This window comes from Barbatula barbatula (assembly GCF_947034865.1).
Source record: "Barbatula barbatula genome assembly, chromosome: 24".
Lineage (NCBI taxonomy): Eukaryota > Metazoa > Chordata > Actinopteri > Cypriniformes > Nemacheilidae > Barbatula > Barbatula barbatula.
The window spans coordinates 18,708,172-18,733,403 of NC_136787.1; the positions used below are offsets into that span (position 1 = coordinate 18,708,172).

Consider the following 25,232-nt stretch of genomic DNA (forward strand, 5'->3'; position numbering starts at 1 on the left):
CGGTCATCTCATCATGACACGTCTGTTGCTTTGGGCCTTCAAGCAGTTTCCCTGAGAGTAAATGAGCAAAACTAGACACACTACAACAGACTATAGAAATGGTTCCTTAGACTTAAAGATTCTTCTACGCTGCAAGGAACCATTTTAGCACATTTATTTTTCAACTCGGTCCTCTGAGACACCTTAGACAACGTAGAAATGTAAGTTTGCGACTAACTATAATCTGTCTGTAGGGCTCATATGTTTAAGGTGTCCGTTTGGGTCACTTTCTCTCCTCATCGAGACCCTTTCTCGCTGGCAGCTATTGGCATCCAAGAGACAGCAACCATGGCTTTTGGTAATTGATAATGAGATATCAGAGGACACTTTTCAAGCCTCTTCATTACAAACAATGGCATTACGTCAAAACACGCATAATTGTGATGTAATCGTTTGTAAATATTCCTATACAGGGATTTTACATGTTGCGTTGGGGGGGGGGTGTTTGTAAACAAAATGAGTTTGCCCATCTTTCCGCTGAACTATCAAAACTATCAAAGACCAAAACGTTATAAACTAACGACAAAACTGACAGAATTAACCAGAGATATCAAAACAAGTCTTTCGACGCCCCATTTACGATTGTAAAACAATGTTTATATCATTTAGTTCCTGTAAAACCATGAGCTTTATATAGCTGGCACGGCATGACTTTCGATGGGATGAATGAACACTGTTGGATCCTCTGATACTGGGTCTGCTTGGAGTATTCGTGGTGTCGTTCAGTAAGCGATCACATGCGGAGTCTTCAACCCCCCAAAAACACAAGAGAGCCTTTAGAAATAACTTGAGGTTTATTAGCTATGGAGTCTTAGGAGAGTCACACACACGGGGTTAGGAACAGGGCGAGGTGATACCAAAAGAAATGACAAAAAAAGAAAGAAGTAATGAAAATCAAACTCCTAACTACCGTTAGATTGAATTGAACTTAAACTACAAATTGCATTTTGTCGAGTTTGTCTTTAAAAAAAAAAAAAGGAAAAGAAACCTTTATACATATGTCTTTTATACAAGTAGCAACATTGGAGAATCACGTCGGAAAAGGCAACCGTAAGGCAATTTACAAAAAATACATTTTTGTTTCAAAGAGACGAAGCAAAATAGAGGGGTGGTCAAATATTGACCAATAATTATTCCTTTTCATTCTAGCGTAAAAACCTGGTCTAATATCTATAAAAAGGTAAAAAAGGCAATATACAGCTGTAAAAAGTTTCTTCTTGACATTGGTTTTCCATTCACTCCACTGGTTTGGTGACCAGGGAGAGAGGTTGTGTCTGCAGCATGGCATGATGGGAATGTAGAGCTGCCTGGTGGAAAGGTGAGGATGGGGAGAGCAGGGACGGGGGCAGGGTGGAGAAGGGGATGGGGCGAGAGAGGAGGGCTGCCGACTGGCCGTGGAGAGAGATGCTGGGATGAGAGGAAGGAGAAGGGGTGGAGGCGGAGGAACTGGAACCCGAGGCTCTCCCTTGCAGGGGGAAGTGCGGGTGGTGCGCTCGTCCCTCGGGTTTGGTGGTGAGAGAGAGAGGCTGAGCCTGCTCCGAGTGAGTGGCGGCAGGGGCCGCCGGAGACGCCAGGGCGGCAGAGGGCGTGGCGGGCGAATCCAGCATGCTGCCGTGAGAGGAGGTAGGGCTGTCACACATTTTCTCTGACTGCAGGTACGGCATGCACTGCATCTTGGGTTGGGGCGAGAAATCTGTCATAAGAAAAGAACTTGTTAAACTAGCAATTCACTCCGGATCTATTCGCAATTTAACAAACTGACATGCAAAAGCTAAAATGTTTGTAATCCAGCTCGTACTGACAACATAAAACAAATCGAACATGATCTGCAAATTGAGTGATCGAACCACAGGAATGCTGGGAAAACACACAAGAAGCAGAAATGGGAAAGCGAGAGAAATACAGATGGCCCGTGACACGTACTCTCTGGTGCGGAGTCAGGTTTATTTTCTCTTTTCCTCTTCTTCCTCTTTCCCTGCAGAGAAACATGATTTGGAACAAATTAGATGCGTTTGATTAAGCGATACCCCTCGTGCCGCCAAAAACATAGGAAGCCGAAGCTCATGCGATTGCATGTTCGGGCTGAATTCTGGGTTCACTTACGTAGTTGTCCCGCGCAGACCAGCCGGGATAAAGCTGAGAGTGCAGCTGCCGTTCTTTCCTGGCCAACTCGTAGTACTTAGCCTGTTCCTCGCGTGAAAGCGAATGCCACTGCGAAAGAAAAACACAAGTGTCATTCAAACTATAATGCATTTCTGTGTAAAAATATTTCACTTCAGTGATTAGTTAGGTCTTCTCCTACTGCATTTGGTTCATATTTAATAATTCTGTGATGTTTTGTGGTAAAAGCTGGATCCTAACTATAAAGTTAAAGTTTTTTAACACACCACAACTATAGACTGTTTAATCGGACGCACGCACGCACGCACCTGGACGGAAGACAACTTCCGGTCTGCGTTTGTTTACCTATCTGGCTGGTGGCTAATAATATACCTATTTAGATTTAATTTAACTTATATTAATATTGATCTAGATATTTTTTATTGTATAATAATTGTATCAAATAAATACCTTTTGATAAGTCATGTAACCTTTTCGCATTTAAAGAAAACGTACGGGACATTGACATCTAGAGGTTGAACTTAGTATCGCAGTCTTAATTCAAAATATTGGAGAGTCAAGTAACAGTTTTGTTTGCTTGTTATTAGAGCATTTCTTTCAGCTTATTAATAATAAAACTTCATGTGAATTTAAAGGGATCTAATATATTATCCAACATAAATATTCTTTATTCAATATATGTTTATTAAAGTTAGCCGGCATTCGCATTTCTAATTTTGTAGAAACAGCACAAGAATACTTCTTAAAAGTTAGAAAAGGGGCTTCCGCATAACACAGAAGAAATGTCCTTATTATTCCCATCTTATGCTTCTCCCTTCTATTACTCCATCCATTACGACGAGAAAATGTGAACTACACTAATGCACCCCCTCTTTGTTCCTCCATCTAAACTCTCTCTGTAATGGAGAAGTAAGGTCTTACCCTTCTGCCCAGGATCTGGTTTATCGCGGCGCTTTCTTTCAGGGTGCATTCAGCGACCACTTTGGCCCTCATCTCCTTCATATATAACATGAAGGCGTTGAGAGGTTTCTTGATGTGAGGTTTCCTCTCCTCCTCTTTCTTCGCAGGCACTGAGGCTTTCCTGTAATGTGACAAGACAGATTTTAGGACGGCTGGAGTAAAGCAGGGAAGTGACGCAGGAGAGAGTGAATGAAGAGAGACTCACCCGTGTGTCGGGTTGCTGGCATGGTCGCCACCGGGCTCCTGTTTGATGGCAGGAGACACAATGGCAGGATGAGGGATGCCCGTCTGGTGCAGGCTGTGAGATGGATGAGGCACCATGTGAGGAGAGAAACGACTGGATACCAGACTAGAGGGAGACACATGATTAGCATTTTAAAATAAGACAAGCATGGTACTTACTGATTGCTACATAGATTTACCATGATATTACCATGGTACATGTCTATAAACTTTGGTATATATAAACTAGCAGACTGATTTAAAGTATATACGATAATCTCATATCATGTCTAATTTAGTCTTGTTTCAACATTAAATTAAGTAAAAGCTCACACCAGGAGCGACAAGCAAGCAACAGCATCTGGAAAATTCTGCACTCACGGCTTCCAAACACATAAGAGCTAATACAATAGCGCCATTGTCTTTTAAACGGACGAAGAAGAAAAAAACTGTGTTCCAAACAGGGATTTGATCACTCTTGTTAAACGCATATTTCCACTGGACTCCAGCACTTCCCAGTGTCACAAAATAAAGTCAAGCAGAAAAAGAACTCCATCTTGTTACAGACAAAGAGAAGGAGCAGTAATGTAAAAACATGTGAAAGATTTTCTGTGCTGTACGTGATCATTTAGTTTAACATTTCACAAAATGTGATATTTTAATTTCCTCACAAGTCACATGCAACATCTTTGCGTAAGCATTACGTATCGAGCTTTGGTTTCAAGAGCGAAACGAACCAAATTAAAGCGCACTACAAAAAGCTTTCCTTTCAAACCTAAAAAGATATCAGCGGTTTCCTGTCTTCTCAACTCCCCTGTGCATTTTAGACTGGGAGTCACGCTGTCTGCGCCTCATATCTAATAATAGCCGTGGCTTTAACTTTAAGTCTACATGTTGGTGAAGAAAGCAAAGCCTGTCGCATACCTAGACATGGAGGGGTTCATGGCCAGCGCGGGGTAGGGATGCCTGAAGCCCCCGGGAGGGATGGAGTACATGTGCTGGCTTTGCCTGCAAACAAAGATAATACATTTTTAGCAGCACGACACTAAAACAGTAAAATCAAAGAAAAACAGATAGTGTTTCGGTGTAAAGGTGATCTTTTAAAAATAGCTACAAACTCCGTGACATGGTCAAGCAATGATGTTATAGCTTACTGAGGGACCAGCCATCCTAGAGGGTGAGGGATCTGCCCAACTGCCCCGGGAGATAGAGGGTAATACGGAGAAAGCTCTGATGGGTGAGGGGTCCTTGGTATACCTGAAGAGACAAGATTCATGTTAATTCACCCCCAAAAAAACTCAAAACATAACGGAAATGTGACAGCAAAGACGGATAGTGGTGCTGACCTGTCTTTGGGTCGAGAATATCCGGCGATAGGTGAGACGGGGGTGTCCCGGGAGAGAAGTGTTCATTGCTGTAGGTGATCAGAGGCGTGAGCGGGTGGACGTGATGAGGGTGTTGAACCACCGGCACCTTGTTAGACTAAAAACAGAATGAGAAAGTGTTGGGTGAGATTAGCGTGCATGTTTAAACAACCACAGAGATGAAAAATAGCCATTAGACCTCATTACTTGCGGCGCCGTGGGGTTAAAGAACAATGGGTCTGGGCTGCAGCGTTTACTTTTCCCTAGTTCTCCCAAAGCTAAATAAACACCAGTTTACACAGGCATTTGACCAGCTGCGTGGAGGGCGAAAGAATTCACACCTAAAGCAACAAGACAGGTAGCGGCAGTTCACGATGCCAGCTGCCATTTGCCATGAATAACATAAGGTGGGCGGGCACATGAAAAGAGGTGGCAGCAACATGCTTATAAAACCTTTGGGTTTTTATTTTAGACATCACCTGTTGTATCGAACCATATTAGGGGGTTAGGCACAAAAAGCAAGTTTAAAACTGACATAAGTAAGGGAAAATGTACAGGAAGCCCGTTGTTATAGCAGAATAACAGCCAGCTGCTTGTACATTATCCCGCTTATTACACGGCTACTTGGGAAATGAGAAGAAACAGGACAAGGAATGGGAATTAGAAATATTTTATCATTTTTACCAATAGCAGACCTTCTGCAAGGAATAGCCGTTTACATTCGGTTTTAAGGAAAGAAACAACGTTCAGATGTCAAAAACAGGCAATTGGGTGTTATCATTTGTAAATATGATGTCATATATGTTATTAAAGGTCATATTTATATATTTTTGTCAAAAAACTGTCAGATTTACTGCATTCGGGTTACCGTGTGTTATTCGATTTGAGATGTTGTTAAAATAACGAACCTGCAAATGTCGCGACTGGCCAATCAGAATCAAGCATTCCAACGAGCCGTGTAATAAGGGTTAATCAATTATGACAGAATTGTTATTTTTTAGGATGAACTATCCATTTAAAAAGAAAACTGATACACATTCAATTCCTTTTGAACTAAAACCAACCTTAAACAAATATTCCACATTTTGGTACCCACAAACTTCCATAAAGATCTGTCCAAAAACAACCAACATACATTATCATATAATTTACAACCGCAAGTCCAGAACAAACTACATAAATATAGCAGTACCACTAAAATAATATCAGAAGCTGTGAAGTGTACATAAGCCTATGCAAGGTGGTGAGCCGTGGATTCAATGGGGTACTTGTTGGCTCAGGACGTCACAAGGGAGCGAGAGCGGAGAATGCAGTCTTGTTTCCTCCGCGCTAACCTTCCCCCCACCACAACGTAGGCAGTGGGTTTGACCTCTGCTCCATCCAGCGTTCTGTGAACGTGAACAAGGACCGCATTGAGTCACGGCTGGCTCGCGTTTCCCACAGTCCAAACACTTCCAGATCCCTGTGTGCCTTCTCTGGCTGTCTATCTGTCTGACTGTCTGTCTGTGCATAATTTTGAATTCCATCTGCAGACACAAACCGAACCTTAGACTCCCGGCAACCCAGGAGGACTTTCAGAGGGATCGTGGAAAAAAGCAAACGGTAAAAAGACAAAAAGGTAATGAACTGCAAGTTCAGTGCAAATGGAACTCTCGTCTCCCTATCTCGTTCTCTCTCCTGCCAAGAATCCCTGCTGCGTCAACACATCGGCCGTTTCGCCTCCGTCACAGACACCCAAAGAGCACACTGCCGCCAGACCCGGTCTCCACCCGTCAAACAACCTAGATAGGGCCCAACTCCATGCATCTATATCCATAGCTGGGACGCATCCTCCTGTTTGTTGCCACATCTCTTAAATTTGATGGAAAGGGAGAAAAACTCCCAGCAGGTCTGACTACAGCATGGTGAGCTATAAACATTTGGAAGTATCGGAGCAAAACAAAAACTTCACATCAACAATGGCACAGTCTTAGCAAACCGTTCTAGAACGTAGGAATTCACCTTTAGATGGCAGTGCATGCTTGTCTGTCAACAGGCTGTTTTAAGACAGATCGTTTTTTTGTTTAAACAAGTCAGGCAGTTCATCACGGGTGAAACTTGATAAATCTCCTAAATCTACTTTTGTGAGATGCCTGACCAGTATGACAGTCAAAAACAGCTGACAAAACGCCTCCCCAAACAGAAAAAGTGAGTCATTGTGTAAACACAGTTCCACCTTTTGTATCACGCTTAAGTACCTCTGACTCCAGCGTTCTCATGTACATATGTACATAGATGGCCCTTCGTTCAACATTCAGTCAAAACAGTCAACTACAAACTTCAAATTCATTTATAAACATTAGTATAAAACGCAGAGTCTCATGTGTCACATAGTCTAAGCATCATGATGTATCAGCCGAGCTCCAGGAAAGCAAAAGAGGACTTCTGGTGCCACCACATGGAGCTGTTAAATCTGGAGCTCTGCTAAAACAAGCACACCGTGAAGCAAGCAGCAAATGTGACCTGCTGTTTTTTTCCTTTTGGCTTCACCTCCTCCATCTCTGACTTGAGTTACTGAGCAAACAGACGTTTGAGCAAGAAGGATCAAGACACAATGAACCACCTTGACGGTGGAAGAATGAGAGGCTAAAACATATTCATAAGCAGGATAATGAAATAGTTGAGAAGGGAGGACAAGCCAAAACAAGCAGTGTGATCCATGCGTCACTAACAATAGGTGCGATTTACGATAATCGCAAGCTAAAGTCTAGAGCGTTCGCTAATCTCAGAGAAGTTCATTACATTCATTTTAATAATATCCATTAAAAGGGATTGTTTGCTCAATATTCAGAATTGTGTCGATTCAAACCTGTATGATTTTCTTCTGCGGAACACAGAAGATGATATTCTGAAGAGCGTTGGTAATCAAACAACATTGGACCCCATTTGACTTCCTTTGTATGGACACAAAACCACTTAGACATTTCTCAAAATAATCTTCTGTTGTGCTAAAAAGAAGAAAGACTTTTATACTGGTTTTTCCTATATACATGCCTTCTTTTTTTATGAAGCCGATTATTTACTATGGATGCCATGGTTGTTAACAGTGGAAACAATCACATGATCTCTTTTCCCATCAATGGAAACAACATGCCTTCACTGTGAAACATAAATTGTCAATGTCTAGTTAGCACGCGATTTAGATCGAGCATCCAATTGTAATCACATATTAAAAACAATTCCAAAATTGCCGGTGGACTCATGAGTAATGCCCGCTAGACGCCGACTGTCTCAAACCCTGATGTTCACAGCACAATGGGCTTCTTCCACAACTGCATTCTTTCAATTAAAAACCTAAGTGGATAAAGATGTTCAACATGGAGTCATTAGCTTATCATAAATGTTTCTTGCCTGCATAACGTGCATGGCCTCGGGATACAATGACAGCTACCGTGGCTAGTTAAGAGGGAATTCAGCAAATGTTCATGCTCCCTAAACTTGGTGGGATTTGATAATCAACTTTAAGAGCTGATACAGGACTCTACAAGTGCTTCACCAACTTTAGTGCTTTTTCTATGAGGTTTGTGCTAATGCTAATGTTTAAAACGTGAAAAAATGGCAATAGGACCTTCAGTTAAACTACTGCAAAATAATATTATTCAATAGATAAAAAACATAAAGTTTGGAGTCATGCAATCCTATGAATGAAAAACCCTGTTTTTTTTTTAGAAACTAAGATGCTACTCCCTAAAGATATCACAAATCACATTAGAGCTGACATTGCCGAAGTTCCCATAATTCCGCACACATCACCTGTCCATCTGCTCTGGTTTGATGTATCATTCATGAGACCCGGGTCCAGATGCATTGTGTGGAGGGCGATGTGAGGACGTGGGCACAGTGCTGCAATATTACACATACACACACTCTCAAAAAGAAGCCAATGGAATGCTAAACAACCCCGGATCCTGAATAATTGAGCCTTTCGGACCGTGCTGGCTCACCCCATTAGCATGCATGCCTTCTGGACCCAATCTGTGCAGCCACAGAAATGGTTTCAACAGGTCACTCGTGCCCGCCCAGCAGCCTGGTGCGATTTCAGCCGGCCCAGCACAATGAGACCTTGGGCACGTCACCTAAATGATTTACCCGCTCCAAATAATTCTTCCCTGAATCTGCATCACTGAAATAAATCTCTGATCCCAACGACATTTAACGAGGAAGCAATATCTGTTTTCATGATGAACCGTAGCGGTCAGTGTTTCGGATGAGTTTTAAAGCAAAGTCTGCAGATACAGGCTTCAATTGTAAACTCGTGTATAATTGAATTGAAATTCCCCCGTTGCAGTTTTTCTGCCTGTCTGGAGACTAACAGAATGATATAAGATGCTTTGTGAAACTCATGATTTATTTGTAAATAAGACAAAAGGCCAACGCTCCAACATATCATCCTGTGGCCCCTGTGTTTCGAGTCTTAATGTCCGGTTATTGTAATCTCAAACTTTAAATTGGATTCTCAGTGGCATAGCTTAGGCAAACGCTCCAATCTTCCTGCATCTTGTTCACACTATTGTGTTTACATTTGAAAACGCATAATTCTTTCTTTATTTTGGCATTTCGTCCACACTGAGACGGCATTTTAATCAACGAGGAGCTTTTCGAAAACGCACTTGAAAGTGGACACATTTGAAACCGTTGAAGTGTGGATGAGGAAACGGAGGGGTTTAAAAAAACGATGACGCCTTTTTCGTCATGTGATGCAGTTGTTTCGGCCGCCTCCTATTTGAAAGCATTAATGTCAGTTCATGCATACTTTAGTATTTTAGGAGACAGAATATGTAATTGTTTGGCAGCGGACCGTGAGTGAAGTTTCACTTTCGCTTTTGCAGCTTTATAGTCTTTATAGTGTTACCCACAGCAACTATCTAAAAGTTACCTCAAAACTGTGTCTTTGCTCCACATTGCCACGACATAATAAGGCAGAAAGTAAATAAACCCCTGACAGAAATGACACATGCTGATGCATCTTAAGATTTACTTACGCGCAGTACATGGATGTCAGCGTTTTCAGACGTTTCAGTGTGGATAGGCAGCGTTTGGATAACACTTGAAAACGCTAGTGTATTTTGAAAACGAAAACAGACAGAGTGCCAGTGATGACTTTTTCACCATGGCGCAGGTCGTTTGATTGTTTGGAGGGGTAAAAAAAGGGCCTCCGGAATGGATTAGCTACCATTTGGAGCGAGCATTCCTGAGGTTCTCCGCCATGGTGTCTGGAAAGGGTGCAGCAGGTCAAAAGTTGGGTCACATGAGTGCCCTAAGGGGGTAGAGTGGCGTGAAAAAGTCTGTCGATTGTTGACACTAAGAGCGACAACCTTAAGCCCTCAATCTAAGCCGGGTTTCAGCTAAAAGCTAGTCGTGCTTGTGTGGGCAAACCACCGGGCTGAGTTGTGTTTCCTGTCAGTCACAGTGCTTGACACTACCAATTTAAACAAACCACTGCAATCATAAATTTGGTTTAAGATCAAATCTTGACCTTCCAGAATGCTTAAATAAAGACGCATATGAATTAAGAGCTCAAGTGTTTTGCTTTTGTTGTGAACTTACTAAGTGCCCTGGTGTGGGTGATCTGGAGTCTTTGAGGGCCGCTGTCCCAGGAACGTCAAGCAGAGGCCATTTCATTGGTAGATACTGTGAAGGAAAGAGAATAGGAGTCAAGAACCACCCAAAGCATCAAAAGAGAGCCCAGCATTGCATAAAAAAACAAACAGTTTTGTTATTAATTCATATTTATATTGATTATTTAAAGATCATTTCACCATTAATTCACCCTCGTGTCATTCCAAACCTTCATGACTCTCTTCTTTAGAACACAAAAAGAAGATATTTTGAAGAACGCTGGTAACCCCATTGACTTCCACTGTATGAAAACAAAACCACTGAGACATTTCTCAAAATATCTTCTTTTGTGTTCCACAGCAGAGCCACATGGTAACTTTGGATGAACTATCACTATTTTCTTTGCCTTTGTGCCTCAGCTCCTAAACACAAATTCCACCAGTCCAGCTGTTCTTTGTCTTAATTCATTTGAAAGCTGCGAGCTGTACGCAGAGTCCTGTTTAACACCTGTGAGCCTTAACCGAGGCAGTTTGGGAGACGGGAGAATTCGGGCCCAGGGGACCGGGCGAGATGTGGAAGTTAAACGTGATTTAGACTGCAAGACCCAGCATAGTAAAAGCCCAGCTGGATGGATAGTATGCGAGCACGAGGGAACAGCTGGGAAGTCCCATAATGCACCGGGAGAGGAGAAAGACGGAGAAAGTCAGAGCCGTGCAGAATTTATGGAACACAACAGAGATCTCCCTCTATGTCCTTTCTCTATAAATCAATGAGAGAATGCAGAAAGTGCCGTTGTGAGGATAAGAGTGATGTGGAATAAAAGGCGGGACAGGGAGGAGCCACAGACAGCAGTGCAAGAATAGACGTCTATAGAGACAGAGGGGGTTGTTTAATGTACAGACCCTTATAGGTCAGTGCGCACATGTCAGTTTGTCACCTCGCAGCTTTTCTGGGCCTCTCGCGCTCGATTTTCAGCAGCAATTTATAAAATTGAGTTTTTCGCCGCCGCATGGAGTTGAAGTTTCCTGGTCGTCTGGTTTGCGTGAAGTCAAAGCATATCAGATGTTCCTGCGAGTCTTTAGGGGCCGAGGAGACATCTGCTTTAAAATGTATGAACTCCAAGAACTATTTCTCAAACAATATTTATGGTACATCACATGAGGAGTTATCTGACAAATGTAATGTCAAGTCCAGTCAAATACACATTTACATGCATTTGTCTGACGATTTTATCTGAAGACTTCCAGTGCATTATTATCCGCACAAACTCATATATATTCTTCTTTCTCACACCTCAAATACGGCAAAGAAATAAGTTAATTTTCCTTTTAATCTATACAACAGTAATATTTTTCTCAGTGTCGCATCATAATGTCAGTCGTTCACTTTGCTGTTGGATGACTTTGTTTGATTTTGATCACATTCAACAAACACTGAACTGGAATGGCCACAATACTAGAAACTCTGGAATGATCTCTTAATGTAATCTTCGGCTGTATGTATGTATGTATGTGTGTGTGTGTGTGTGTGTGTGTGTGTGTGTGTGTATATATATATATATTTAAAAATATTATATATATATATATATATATATATATACACACACACACACATATATATATATATATATACACACACATATACGCTGTATAAACCTCCAGCTATAATCAAAACCACAAGATCTCATCACAAACAAAAAGGTTGTTATGGCACATTAGGGGTTAATAATGTCATGCTTCTTTCTTAAAAACATCGTTCATCACAAGCAGAATTGCTGTGAGGAAGTCTGGCTAAAAGCGTGGTCTAAAAATGGAAAAGACATTACGGTCCGGTGTGTGTGTGTGTTTTATGGTTGCTGGTTTGGAAAACAAAAGAAGTTCATGAGCAGTGGCTGGTACAGTTTCCTTACAGCTGGCAGGATGATTGTTTGTGAGGTTCACTTTCACCTTCTGCCTTCATTGTTCATAATACAGTTGATAAAAGACAGGCGCAAGAGTTCAGCATCTAATTCTGACGGTGATAATATCTGGCCAGGAAGCCAAAGAGAACGGCTTCAAATCTGTGCCGTGCTTCAAGGGCGGCGTCTGTGACTTCTTTTAAACCTTTATGACATTATTCCTTCAGCAGAACACACATTGTGAAGTTTTACAGGTTTATAATGATATTTTTGGGTGAACTATCCCTTTAAGAGAAGAACCACCCACAAAACATTTCTTTTTCCACGGAGGCCTCGTAGAGCTTCTGGTATTCACCGCTGCGGTAAACTGGATGGATGACTGAAAGAATACAATCCACCTTCCTCACGTAACCATCATTATGCCACCTGACAGACAAACTTCGCATACTATCTTGAAATACAATCTCTGCCTTACAAACACACACACAACCGGACTGCAGGGACCTGTGCCCTGCTTTTCCAGAGACACAAAGAGAGATCAGCCAAAATAAACTGTCTAGTGGTTTGGGGATTTGTATGTGGAAGACATCATTCCAGGAGCAGATGCTTTGCAATGTGCAACATTGACTTTGTGGTTGACAAGGAATAAGAACAGGTTTGAGTCCTATGAAACGCACATGTCAAACTTCACAAATGTCTTACATATCAATATAAACGACAAGAAAAACATGTTCGTACCTCAAGGAAAACTAGAAGAAAAGTATTAAATGTTTAAATTCTATATTTTGTAGGGCTGGTCAAAATAAATAATCGGAAAATCTATTAATCGGTTTCTTTAATGCGGTCGATTCGATATCGATTCTCAAAAGCCGCGTTTTTCCGCAAACACTGAACATTAATTAACGTGAATGTTATTGCTACTACTTTCCACTAGATGTCACTTTTATTGTTATAACGGATGGATATCACATATGATCGCAGCCTCTCTTTACAGCTAATTTAGTTTGTTATATCATAAATGTAAAACAGCCTGACCCTGTTTGATCAAGATATGTGACTGCTCGGTTTCAATATGCCCAAGTGTACCCCAAAAAAACTAAGGTTTAATATACAGGTTTGTTGATCTTAATTTCCATGGATATGTCCTTTTTTAATTCACCATTGTTATCTGATGCTTACTGATCTTTTTTTAGGATTTGTATAAAATCTATAATCATTGACTCAAATCGAGAGCTTGTGAATGGGAATCGGATCCGAACATCGGATACCTAACCCTAATATTTCGAAAATGTACCCATCGTAGTGGATCCGCCTCATGTCCTTCAAAACCTGTAAATACTATTTTTGAGAAATGCCTTTATGGTTTTGTGTCTATACGAGTTAATGGGCACCCATGATGTTTGGTTACCAACCTTCTTCAAAACATTTTCTTTTGTATTCTGCAGAATAAAAATGGCACGAGGGTGAATAAACGATGACAGAAATTACATTATTTTGGGATGAATTATCCCTTTGAAAGCTTTCTACGCTACATATAACAGGTATCTTTCACAGGATTATGACAATGTAAAACTTCACAAATGTCTCCATCACGGCAGTCACATAGTTGAAGAATTCAAGCCCCCTGTCAAAACATACACCAGACGACGCTTCTTAACCCAATTTAACCGAATATACGTCGCAGCAACTTAAGTTTTGAATACCAGAGATTTAAAACGCCATACCTCAAGTGAAGAGCTTCTCCTTAACAGCAGGACTTTCATAGAAAAGAGAAAAATAAATAAGTCTTAAGACGGTGTCACGTAGGTCATGTCAATCATCCTAGGGACGGCCTACATTTCTCCACCAAGTTTCTGCCCGTCCCACACACACGCTCTGCGGAATCTATTACCATCTCGGCATTACTGTAGAAAAGTTAAACCAGACAAAAGCTTCTGGATCACATGCACGGCTCCTGCTGCGGCCCAGGGCTCTGACATCACCTGTGCTCATTGATTTATGCCAGTGACACCTCTGGCTGCTCTTTTCTCTGCGAAAGGTGAGAAAAACACAAGAGGCCCGGCAGGTTACGGCCCTCCCTCACTCCAGGGTGGCATTCAGGCCTATTGTTTGTTTTAGTGCTCTTGGCCTTTTCTGATAGTTAAGTAAACCATTCCTGGTGAAACAACACCCTCAGTGCTAATTAGAAAATAATTTGCCGGGAGTTCTGAGAAAGTTTTTTCAACTTTAAGCTCCGATAAATCAGAAGACGCTCTTTTCCTTTCGGGTATGTCAGCCTAACACGACCCCATTGAATAACAAAAATCCCAGTTGAACTGAAATAATACCAGTCATCATAATGGTTATCGGCCATAATAAAATCATTACTGGTATCAGACTATTAAATATTGGTGCATCTCTAAGACTGTTTAAGAAGATTGTCTTTATAACTACAATTCGAAATGTTTGTCTCTCTATCGCCACCTCTGTCTGGGGTATAAAACTGCAGGTTGCCATACATACTGATACATAATGATGTTCCATGTCCTGGAAATGTATACCTGACAGCTCAAAAGACATTTTGTAGAATTTCTAAATAACAGATTTTTGTTTATTTTAAACGAAAGGCTACAGATTGCAGCTCTAAGCTACCAAAAAATGTCACGTTTTCAACAAATCATCCTAATGTAAGAGCATGTATTTATAGATGTTTTCTCTAGTCACCGCTACTGGCTGACCTGCGTACATTAGCTGTGTTTAAAGTGCCTCTTTTCATCCCCACAGAACCGGGCTTGGAACAACACATGACTGACAGTTACTCTCCGAGTTCCCATGGATACTATTGTGACCTCACTGATAACTCTACTCCCTCCATTTACTGCCTACTTAAAGAACTGGTTCAGAGGTCAGCCATCCAGAGACCAGGGGTTTCCATGGCAATGCGTCCCGTTTCGGGAGGGCAAGAGAGATGGCAAAGTTTGCATTCAACAGGCGTCCGAAGAGAAAGGTTGCAGAAGAAAAAGAACCACCTTTAGGAGACGCCTAGTTTCCCAATGGAGAAAAACACTGAAAGCTAAAGTCAAATAAATAAAAAATGGAGCAAACACATGAAATAATTCCTCAAACGTGCATTTTGATGCATGTGTTTTGGAAAGAAAAGCACACACAGATGCTAGTCAGCATTGTTTGAGGAATAAAAGAGTTACTGTGGCGCAAGAAAACAGTAGGTCAAATAAAACGAATGCGTAATTACGACCACGAGAAAGTAATGAGATGTCTGCTGGAGTTCTGTTTCCTTGCGAAAGCGAAACGCAGCCGCCCTCCTTAAAGTCAATTACAAGTAATTTACGCCGTCCCAGCATTTTGGTATCTGGTTACAACGCTAGGCTAGACCAAGTTATACCCAGGTTTACGACTAACAGCATGGGCTTGTTAACCCACAAGCACCCAACAGGCTTAAGAAAGCCCTGCCTTAAACCTGAAGCAACTTTTAGTAATTATGTTCTATAATCCAATTTATCCAACAATAATAACACAAGTAATACTACTGCAATACATGCTACATGATTCATAGCAAACAGACTAGTGTATATTATTAATGTATGGCAATTACATTTCGACAGGGCTGCGTTGGTCCTAAAGATAGATAACGTGAAATAAGAAACAGTTTGAACCTTTATCCTTTTCTCAAATTCTGCGTTCATAATGAAGACAAAGACCTTATTGTGTTCTCGGTCTAGAACCCCCCCTGCCAGCACACACACACACACACACTTACTCAAACTTCACCCCTCCTAAACACAACAAGTCCAACCGGCGTCAAAAGCCCAAAAAACAAGACATCGTGACATCCAGTTAAAATGCGACTGCAATTTTTGCGCTCTTTCTTTGTTAAGACAAACCTAGCTCCAAGAGCAAACAAACAACCCGATTTTTTTAACCTTTGGGCTGCGAAATATAAACTCGCTTCTACGGCAAGGGACCTGTGGGAGTGAACTCCATTTCACAGAGGAAATCGCATTCAACGCATTTAAATGTAGGAGAGAAAATAGCGCAGCTTTATGCGGACGTATTAGGGTTATCATAAGTCTTTAGACTATTTACAAATGGTTCTTATTGGGCAATGGCTGTCTGGTGGTTGGGGGGGTGCGGTGACACAACATACTAACGACAAAAGACTTGCAATAGCAAGCGATAGCACTCTGCCCTGCCTAATTTCGAAAACTTTCTGCCTTGTCAAACCAGTTCCTCCTGCAAACAATTAGTGCCGGACCGTGTGCGAGCGTGCACGTGTGCGAGCGTGCACGCGCGTTTGGAACAGCAGGAGGTGAGGGAGTGAAAGACGAAAAAAGAGACAGATAGAAAGAGTGTGCAGAGAGTGGAAGGGGGACTGGAGCGCAATTATAGTGGGAATTTATAGCCTGAGAAACAATTTATAAATCACTGTGCATGGGCTAACGCAATCCAGATTTCACTGCTCGCAGCTGTAACGGGCTCAAAAGTACACACGGCGTGTTTGTGAGGTTTTCACGAGGTTGGGTCTAGGAGCTGTAGGGGGGCCGGGGAGGTGGGGTGGGCGAGCACAATCCACATTGGCCGCGACAAACTGTGGGAGTATTTCAGAGACGGCGAGATGCGGTGCTAAGAACTGTTTACAATTGCAGACGAAAGTATCAAATCTAAACAACGTGCTAACTGGCGCCTGGGTCACAAATTAAAAACACGAACATTGTTGTAAACGAGCGTCGGTTCACAGCTAAACGTCAACGAAAACGGAGCGAGTTTTGGTTTACGACGACGTAGGGGGCAAAACTATTGGAAAGGTGACAACCTTTTGCGCATTTATGAAAATGCTCCAATTTGAGTATGGGTTCTGGTTGATGACAACGTCGGCAATGTTTTTGCATTGTTTATTCACCCTTGTGTCATTCTAAACTAAAATTTCATTTCTTCTATGGAACACATTTACATTTAGTCATTTAGCAGAAACTTTTATCCAAAGCGACTTACAGATGAGGAAACATTGGAAGCAATTATAACAACATAGGCAACAAAATACATAAGTGCATCAAAACTAGTCCATTAAAGCCCAGCACATTGTACAAAGCTAAAAGAAGATATTTTGAGAAATGTCTCATTGGTTTTGTGTACATAGGATTGAAGTCAATAGGGGCCGATGTTACCAGCATGCTTCAAAATTGATCTGCGCAAGGAAGTCATAGGTTTGAATTTGAGATCATGGTGAATGAATTTTCATTTTGGGGTGAACTATCCCTTTAAGAAATGTTACTTTAAAAAAAAGGTTTTTAAGAAAATCTGCAGATAAAAACCTTGCCTGTTCAATCCATTACAATAAGGTACTCATCTGGAGAAAAGAGTAAACCTCTGGGGGTCTCACAAGCCCTCAACTGCGCCTCTGGGTCCAAACTGCAGCTGTGCGAAGGGAGGGGTGGCCCATGCCCTGACAGACAAGACCCAGCTGGATAAGACATACACTCTCACGTACAAACAAAACACATGCATACACGCACAAAAGATTGCGGCCCAATGGGAACACATCATGTGACAATGGAGCTGCTCTCAACCTTGTGGTCAGGTCTACCTCTGTCTGCAGGACCCCCCAATTCCACACAATATGGAGTTTCCACCAATCACACGGTCGCTCTTTTGTGCCAGCGGTTATGTCACTTCCACTCCACCAATCTTAACGTGCTAGACTAGGGCGGCCAATGAATGTCTGGAGCCAAAAGAACTGGAGCGCGATTTTTTGTTTTGTTCTTTTCTAATTAATCATCGCACGATGGAGCGTCGTTTTAAGAGGAAGTGAGCGCCGGGGTGTGTGTGTGTGCGAGGCAGGGGAGGCAATGTGGGGTCTGACAGCACAGAGCACATCCTAATGGAGAGTTCGGACGGGGAGGGGGAATCAACTGTCAGCCCTGGAGCGCAACGACGACCCCCCTGCTGGAACTCTGGTGCCCGCTCAACTGTGAGTCACGTCAACAGGCTGTGAACCTTGACCTCTTACCCCGACTGAAACAATGCGAAGATGTATCTCACTGTCAAACCATAGAACACAACATCAGTGTACAACTGTTCAATAGACATTTTCAACTAGTGTTTTACACAAAATGTCAGATTAGTTAGCCGCCGATCAGTTTAACTACGAAAGATTCTTAAACGGTTACATTTTATCACCCAAATAATTAACATTTAGTCACCACGCATGAACCCACACTGCCAAACATCCCGAATACGATTCCCAGACGAACAACAAATCCAGCATTTTGACAACCGTAAGCCTTTGTCAAACGAATGCCAAATCTGACTCTAAACGTCTCGGACGCATTTGTCAACCGTCGACTTTCTCTGCGTGACATTGCTTGAATTCGGCCTTTGCAATTGCTGATGTCTCAGGGATTACGGCTTCGCCGGCGCGTAGTGGAGTGTTTTGTGGATCTACCGTGTAGCTCTCGGTCGCCACCCTCTAGGCTTTTGTTCAGCTTTTCAGAGCCATACTGAACAAGTGAAAGACTTCTATTCATAAAAGCGCCCATACACTCCCTGCCACCTCGGCCAAGAGTCACTATTGAACAGTCCTCATTTCACACGAGAATCGGGGCTGCCTGCCCACCCCCGAACCCCGGCCCACAAAGAGCTCGTCCACCGATGACTCCCTGAAACAGAGAAAGGCCTTCAACGCCGACAAAGCAGGCAGAAGCTTACGGCGGACGCGTCACAATAACCCATATAGTCAGCAGCACTAATGCCAGCGACGCCCTGCAGCGTTTAGACGGATATTTTAAGTCTTGCTCATTGTTTTGCTGACATTGAATTTATAACTTGTTTTTATTTTTTATAACTTATTTTGGGGCGTTTAAGCCTTTATTTGGACAGTTTTTTGTAGAGAGGACAGGAATTGAAGTGGGCGAGAGAGAGTGGGTGGGATCGGGAAAGGACCTCGAGCCGGGACTCGAACTCGGGACGCCCGGAGCGCAACAGCGCCACATGTCGGAGCACTTAACCGCAAGGCTATCGGCTCCGACGGTAACTTATTTTTTTATAATACTTATCGAGTTTTAAAAGTAGCCATGCGGTCATTGATCCGAAATCCTCACAACTGCAGATTATACTTCCGAGATGCCCATCCTCCGTCGGCCCACTTCTCAGAAATCACAATATCGCAAGAAACAATCACCGTGAGGAATTAACAACAAGCACATCTCAACCTACGAGAAAATCCTGATCATGCTCATTTCAGATCTCCTTCAGCTTTTTCTGAATTGGCGGTCACAAGGGTTGCGATGAGATAACGTGCTATCGCCGCGTTCACTTGCCAAGCTCTCACAAACACGCTCCTGGCGAATTGCCCACTTTCTCAGAAAAAATCCCCATAACGCTTCACCCCTAACTCCCCCCTCGAACCCTGCTTCCCCCCCTCCCACGGGGCCCCAGGAAGCTCTGACTGCAAGGTAATAACTGAAAACAGCTGTTAAAAATACCAGACTGATGAAGCCTGAAGCCCCCCCCCCCCACCCCCTTAAACTTTATCCCCGACACAATCAAGTTTTATTAGCATGGAGTGATGCATGAAGTCAGTGCGCGGCTGCGAGCGAGAGCTTGCCGTTTACTGAAGGGAGGGGGGAGGGGAGGAAATTCGGCACGGGGCGCGCAACCCAACGTGAAGTGGGTTTTGATGAGCGCTGACCACTGCCGGCACAATCTTATCAATGGAGAATGAGGTCAGAGGCTCGAACGCACTCTCACACACTCTGAAAACCAACACAGAAACTTCAGCAAGGCCACAGAGAAAATAATCCCGGTGCTCACGACGGAGAACATGCTCCAAAAAAGATTATAATAATTGCATTCATGCTGCTTTTTCACATTCCAGATTTGTCTTAGAAACTTTACGACTGCCCAGAATTTCCGACATGCGTTTAAATCCATCATAGACAAACTTGAACATTGTGGGATGTACATCAAAATTCGTAAAGTTCTCTCCTTCTGCCATTGGTTGACAAACAGGTGGTCCCGCCCTAGACCATCAACTGTGCCTAAATGTAAACGTAAAATATGAGTCACCTTTAAAACAGTATTAAAGGTTTAAATGATAAACAAACACCATAAGCAAAAACGGACTAAAGAATATTCCAAACAACTGCACCAAAGTATTCAAAGTGCCCAATAACTCTACATAAAAACTGTAAACACAACCTGAGAGCATTATTTTGCAATGACACAAGATAATGCATGCATGCATGCTTTGTGACATGCAGTTACGGTTCGGCTTCATTACAACAAAAACAAAAAACGATTAAAACCACAGGCGCAGCCACGGCACTCTGTTATCTACACCGTACTGTAAACACAAGTTCATACAAAGATAATTGGCCAACATGAGATAAAGCCATCGCAAAAAATTCTGAATGATTCCATGCGGCCGGTGCAGGACGTGATATGATCAACAGGAAAGAAATCTGTGATACAACTCCGACCTTGAGAACAGCTCCCTGCATTCCTTCATCTACTTCCTGTAGCGTTTCTTCAACCCCTGTGGTTCACCCTCTGTACACATACATATAAGCCTAAACTACTCTTCTTTAAAGAGGAACATCTGATGATGTCTAGAAATGGTGTGGAAAACCTAATGTTTGGAAAGCTTTTTTTGTCTTAAGAAACTTCTGGTTTGAATCTCAACAAACAATGAAGTCACTAGAGCCACTGACGTTTTAAAACTATCGCCGCATCATTACCTCATGAAACATTAGTACAGTTTAAAGAAAACTGGTTTACGTCTTGTGTAATTCCTGGCCTCCAAACAAGTCAATGCATTCAGAGTGAAGATTTCTTCAACGTAAAAAAAAAACACTTTGGGGAAAACACAAAAAAGCCTTTCTAGATTAATTTGGGTTTGTTTAGTTTATACTTACAGAAAGAAGAAAACATCCCCACAACACATTAACTCAGTTAAAACAGTATGACTGTGTTTATTCTGTCATTTCTGCAAACATTCGTACAGAGATTTCCTGAACTGTCCTGCACTACAGGAATGTTGCCTTAACTTAAAGACCTGGACAATGTCCCCTCTGTAGCTGAAGACGGGAGGTGGGACGTGGTGGGGGTGCCTGGTTTCTCTCTCCGTCCACCCCCACCTGAGTGCTGAGTGTGTGGAAAAGGATTGGGCTGTTGACAGGGCCGCTCTCCCGAGCACTGTTTGTTTATGTAAAAAGAGGCCCTCTCGTACTCAGGACAATTCCCTTGTTTACTTTATATTGTCTCGCAGGTCTTAAAATACCATCGTAGAGGAGATAGTTTAAAAGACAGAGAGGAAGAGATTCAGAGAGGACGTCAGTCAAGAGTCAACGTGCTCTTAGAAAACAGCTACGCCATCGAGGGCTTTCCGCTCGCTGGCTAGCGGGACTTTGTCCGATAAGAGCACTTAAGTTCGGTTAATATCTTGGATCCGCATGGCACGACCCCAGGTGAAGTGTTTCCTTTAGCGAGCCGTTACACAGATTTGTTGAAACGTTTCTGCATTTTCAAACACCTGGGCCACCTTTTGCTAAGTCAGCCTCACGTGCGCTACCGCGCTAAGCTAGGAGAAGTTGTTTAAAATAGATGTAATAAAGCTAGCAAAAAAAAGTTAACATCATACAGATGTTAGCATACACGCAGACCGACTTTAGACAAAGCATTACTGTCTCACCATGAGGCCTGAGACAGAAAATCAAATACGATTAGTTTTACAGAGCTAGCAACAACGTATTGACTAACCCTCAGACAAAACCGATGGACTTTTACCCTGCTGTTTGCTCTTGTTAGAAAATAATTGAATCAATTAAGGAAATGTTATTAAATTAGGAAGTGATAATGAGCAAACAAAGAGCTATGGTGCCAACTGATATGGAGATTGCATGCGACGAAAGCGCTGCATTAACATTTCCAAAAAAATACATTGTGGGGGATAATATACTTCTTCAGCAGCTATTAACCTGAGGTTAAAGCAAACCACGTTAAGCCCATTCACTCAGTAAAACTTTTGCTTATAAACAAAAATATAAAGGACCTCTACAACAGCGACGCTAAACGTTCACAAGAAAAGCCCTTTGTTTTTTCCACAGTACAAACCAAAACAAAACAAAAAAGCGGAGAGAAAATAACGGTCCTTGGTAAATCGTCGCATAACAGCTTGTGTTTATGTTCGAAATCCAGTGCCAACGGTTACCGTAAACAATTTTCTGCTTCAGTTCAGTAACATTACGTGTTTTTTCCCCCTCATAGACTGAGTGGCGCTTCACAAACTTTTGTCCTCAACAACTACACAGCGAGGAAGAGATGGTTTAATCAGTTGCCTTCGGGCTAACAAACACACACTCACACACATACAGAAGCGGGCCAGAAGTCAGATGTTATTATGCATCTTATCTATTTGGATCACAGACCGTCTTTGTTACCTCTGTTAAAGGTAACCTGTTTCCCTCACTCAAACCACTCATGCGACAGCAACCGTCTTGTGTATAATGCGAGTAGAAAAAAAGCCATTGTGCTGCAAACAAGCAAATCTAATACCGCATCTAATATCCATGTGCATGGCCTACAGATTCATGCATTCCCACCAAGTTAGCACCACAATGAAAAATTGTATCGCCGCAGGAATTTTTCTACAGTGACATGTTAGCCGATGTTTGCATGCCTCAGCATTTACGCTGACATTGTCACGGTGGCTTTACAGAGCAGCAGGCGAATACGGCCTTCTTGAAGCTAGATTGAGAAAAGCAAACACATGCAGCAATTTGGTTGCGATTCACACTCGCCTCTGTGGGGGCTTGCTGCTCAGGTAGCCAAACTGCCCCCCTAGGTGAAGATGTTATTAAGATAATGGGCATCCAGTGGAGACCTCCGATAGGGCCGTCAAGCGGTAACTAATGATAACAATAGTCCCTTAACAGCTCTCTAATTGAAATCCAGTGTCACTGATGGGCCAGGACTGAATGGGTCTTATTAGAGCTTTCAACAATCTACACAACTACCTAGCTCAGAAGTTTATATGATGCAAGCCATCGCACAGAACATGAATAATTCAAATAACTGAAATGGCACCATTGTATCTCACAACAACAACAAAGGGAGTAAAGCCACATTCCTGACAGCAAAAAAAAAGCAGGATGAATACTATCTGCCTGGTCTTGCCTCCAGTTATGATACTACAACATTAATCGCGCATCTCTGTAGGGTTGCAACGCTAAAGGTCCGTTTTCGTGCCATGGGAGGCTGCAAATAAAGACTTCTTTTGTGCACGAGCGAGCCTAAGTAAATGTCTTATTGTGCAATGCATCAGAATAGCCCCATAATGCACGAACTCGCATGACTCAACAAGTGGCAACCGGGGGAAACTGTGGTAAACTTCTGAAGCACGTCATGCGTGGGTTTTTAAAACGTGGGAAAGGAGATAGCACGACTCGATTATGCGAAGAAACGACAATGAGCGAACAAAGGAACTTGCGGGTCCCCGAGAGGCCACTCGAAGGGAATATGGCGCAACTTTTGTACCGCGCGCGGCCCGATACAACATGTTACAGTGCCGTAAATATACAACGCGATGTGACGTCACAAAGGCGATTGCCGCGGCAAAGAGGGAAATGTCACGTACCGTCCGTGCGCCGGGAGACAGAGACCCGTTGGAGAGGTAAGGACTCGTGAGATCCGGGAACACGATGAACGGATAGCCAGCGTAGTGGGGTCCCTTGAAAAATCCTCCATCTTGCTGTCGCCGCAGAGCTTGGGGAACAACAAGAGGACAGTGCGTGAATAAAGTACACCCGTGCACGCACACAAAGCGTAAGGATGAAAACAAAGATGTTTATACCTTCCGCAAAGTACTCTCTCTGTTTCTCGTAACTTTCTAGGTCGAATCTGGGTTGGGGACGCCTGTCTGTTTGCTTGCATGGGGAAACAAACGATCAGATTTTAGGACTCGCAGCGTGCGTAAATATGCGCGCACGCATTCGATCCACAAAAATAACTGTGTACTTACCTCTGAGTCCGATGAACTGCTGTTGTTTTCGGACTCGTTTACCAGAGAAGACTTCACGTCGTCCAGATCTCTCTCCGACGACACGTTCTCGGATATTTTCTCCTCCTGCTCGCCTTCGTCTTTGAAGGATATAAGTTCATCGTTAGCGCCCAGGTCGTCGCCACCTCCCCCGTTTAACTGCGGCATGTCGGCAAAACTCCGAAGTCGGCTCAAAAACAAACGCAGGAAACTTTCTTCTCTCGGCAGGCGCCGTAATCCGTACTAGCCCCAAATCTGAAAAACGTGACCGCGCCGACGTTACAAGAAACGAGGCATTCCCAGTTTTCCCATGATCGGATCGGATCGGAAAGCCTGTGGGTTGATCAGATTGGGTCTACGGGAGTGTGTGTGCGCCCGCGCTGCGCTCTTCCTACTAAACCACGCTGAAATAAACATAAACAGCAGTCCACGGGCATCATTTGGTATCCATTCGTGTGCTGGGAGTCGTCTACTAGTCCTGCATGGGACGGAAAGTCGCGCACCGAAAAGTTGAGAAAAAGTTTCAGTCCGTCCTGTTACTTCAGAGTTTCTCGTCCACACGCTGAAATGTCTCCGTGTCAAGCGTAACGGCGTGTCAATCCCATCATTGTATTACAGGCGAGCAAACTTTCTCGCCGTATTTTATAATTCTACAATTGAGCTCCGATGATGGACTGCGAGTGCGGATAAAGAAACATTTGTATCCCAGGATGATAGAAGCGTTCTGGGCTGGAAGGAAGGAACACCCTCGTCAGAATGAAGGAGGAGTTTGAGATGTAAACCGACACTCCACTCTCAACTACAAACCCCCTTAAAGGAACAGTCAAACACCTCTGAGCTTCGAAAGTTTCAATAGTTTCATACAGCAGTGATCTAGTAATAAAAAGAAAATGTATGATGATCCAAAAGATCTGACATATATACAATTCAAAACGTTTTCTTCATGTGGATACACTAATCGTTCATGTTACAAACTTCTCAACGCTTAGCTGTAATAAAT

At 42.8% G+C, this 25,232-nt stretch overlaps 1 protein-coding gene across 1 annotated transcript; it reads right to left on the bottom strand.

Annotated features, from left to right (window-relative positions):
- Positions 1–1,005: 1,005 nt before the first annotated feature.
- On the bottom strand, positions 1,006–25,018 carry tcf7l1a (transcription factor 7 like 1a). The gene is made up of 12 exons (XM_079448413.1): positions 24,215–25,018; positions 24,047–24,119; positions 23,831–23,958; positions 10,293–10,376; positions 4,689–4,824; positions 4,497–4,599; positions 4,267–4,350; positions 3,326–3,469; positions 3,082–3,241; positions 2,143–2,250; positions 1,963–2,014; positions 1,006–1,732 (listed from the first exon to the last, which is right to left on the bottom strand). Exons 1-12 carry the CDS (start codon positions 24,398–24,400, stop codon positions 1,275–1,277), a joined length of 1,716 nt encoding a protein of 571 aa, XP_079304539.1. The 5' UTR covers positions 24,401–25,018; the 3' UTR covers positions 1,006–1,274.
- Between the last annotated feature and the right edge of the window lie 214 nt (positions 25,019–25,232).

Coding starts and splice junctions, on each gene's coding strand:
- tcf7l1a (XM_079448413.1), bottom strand. CDS start 24,400: ATGCCGCAGTTAAACGGGGGAGGTGGCGACGACCTGGGCGCTAACGAT. Junction 4,600..4,688: donor TATTCTCGACCCAAAGACAG/GTCAGCACCACT, acceptor TTGTCTCTTCAG/GTATACCAAGGACCCCTCAC. Junction 2,251..3,081: donor ACCAGATCCTGGGCAGAAGG/GTAAGACCTTAC, acceptor TTTCTTTCGCAG/TGGCATTCGCTTTCACGCGA.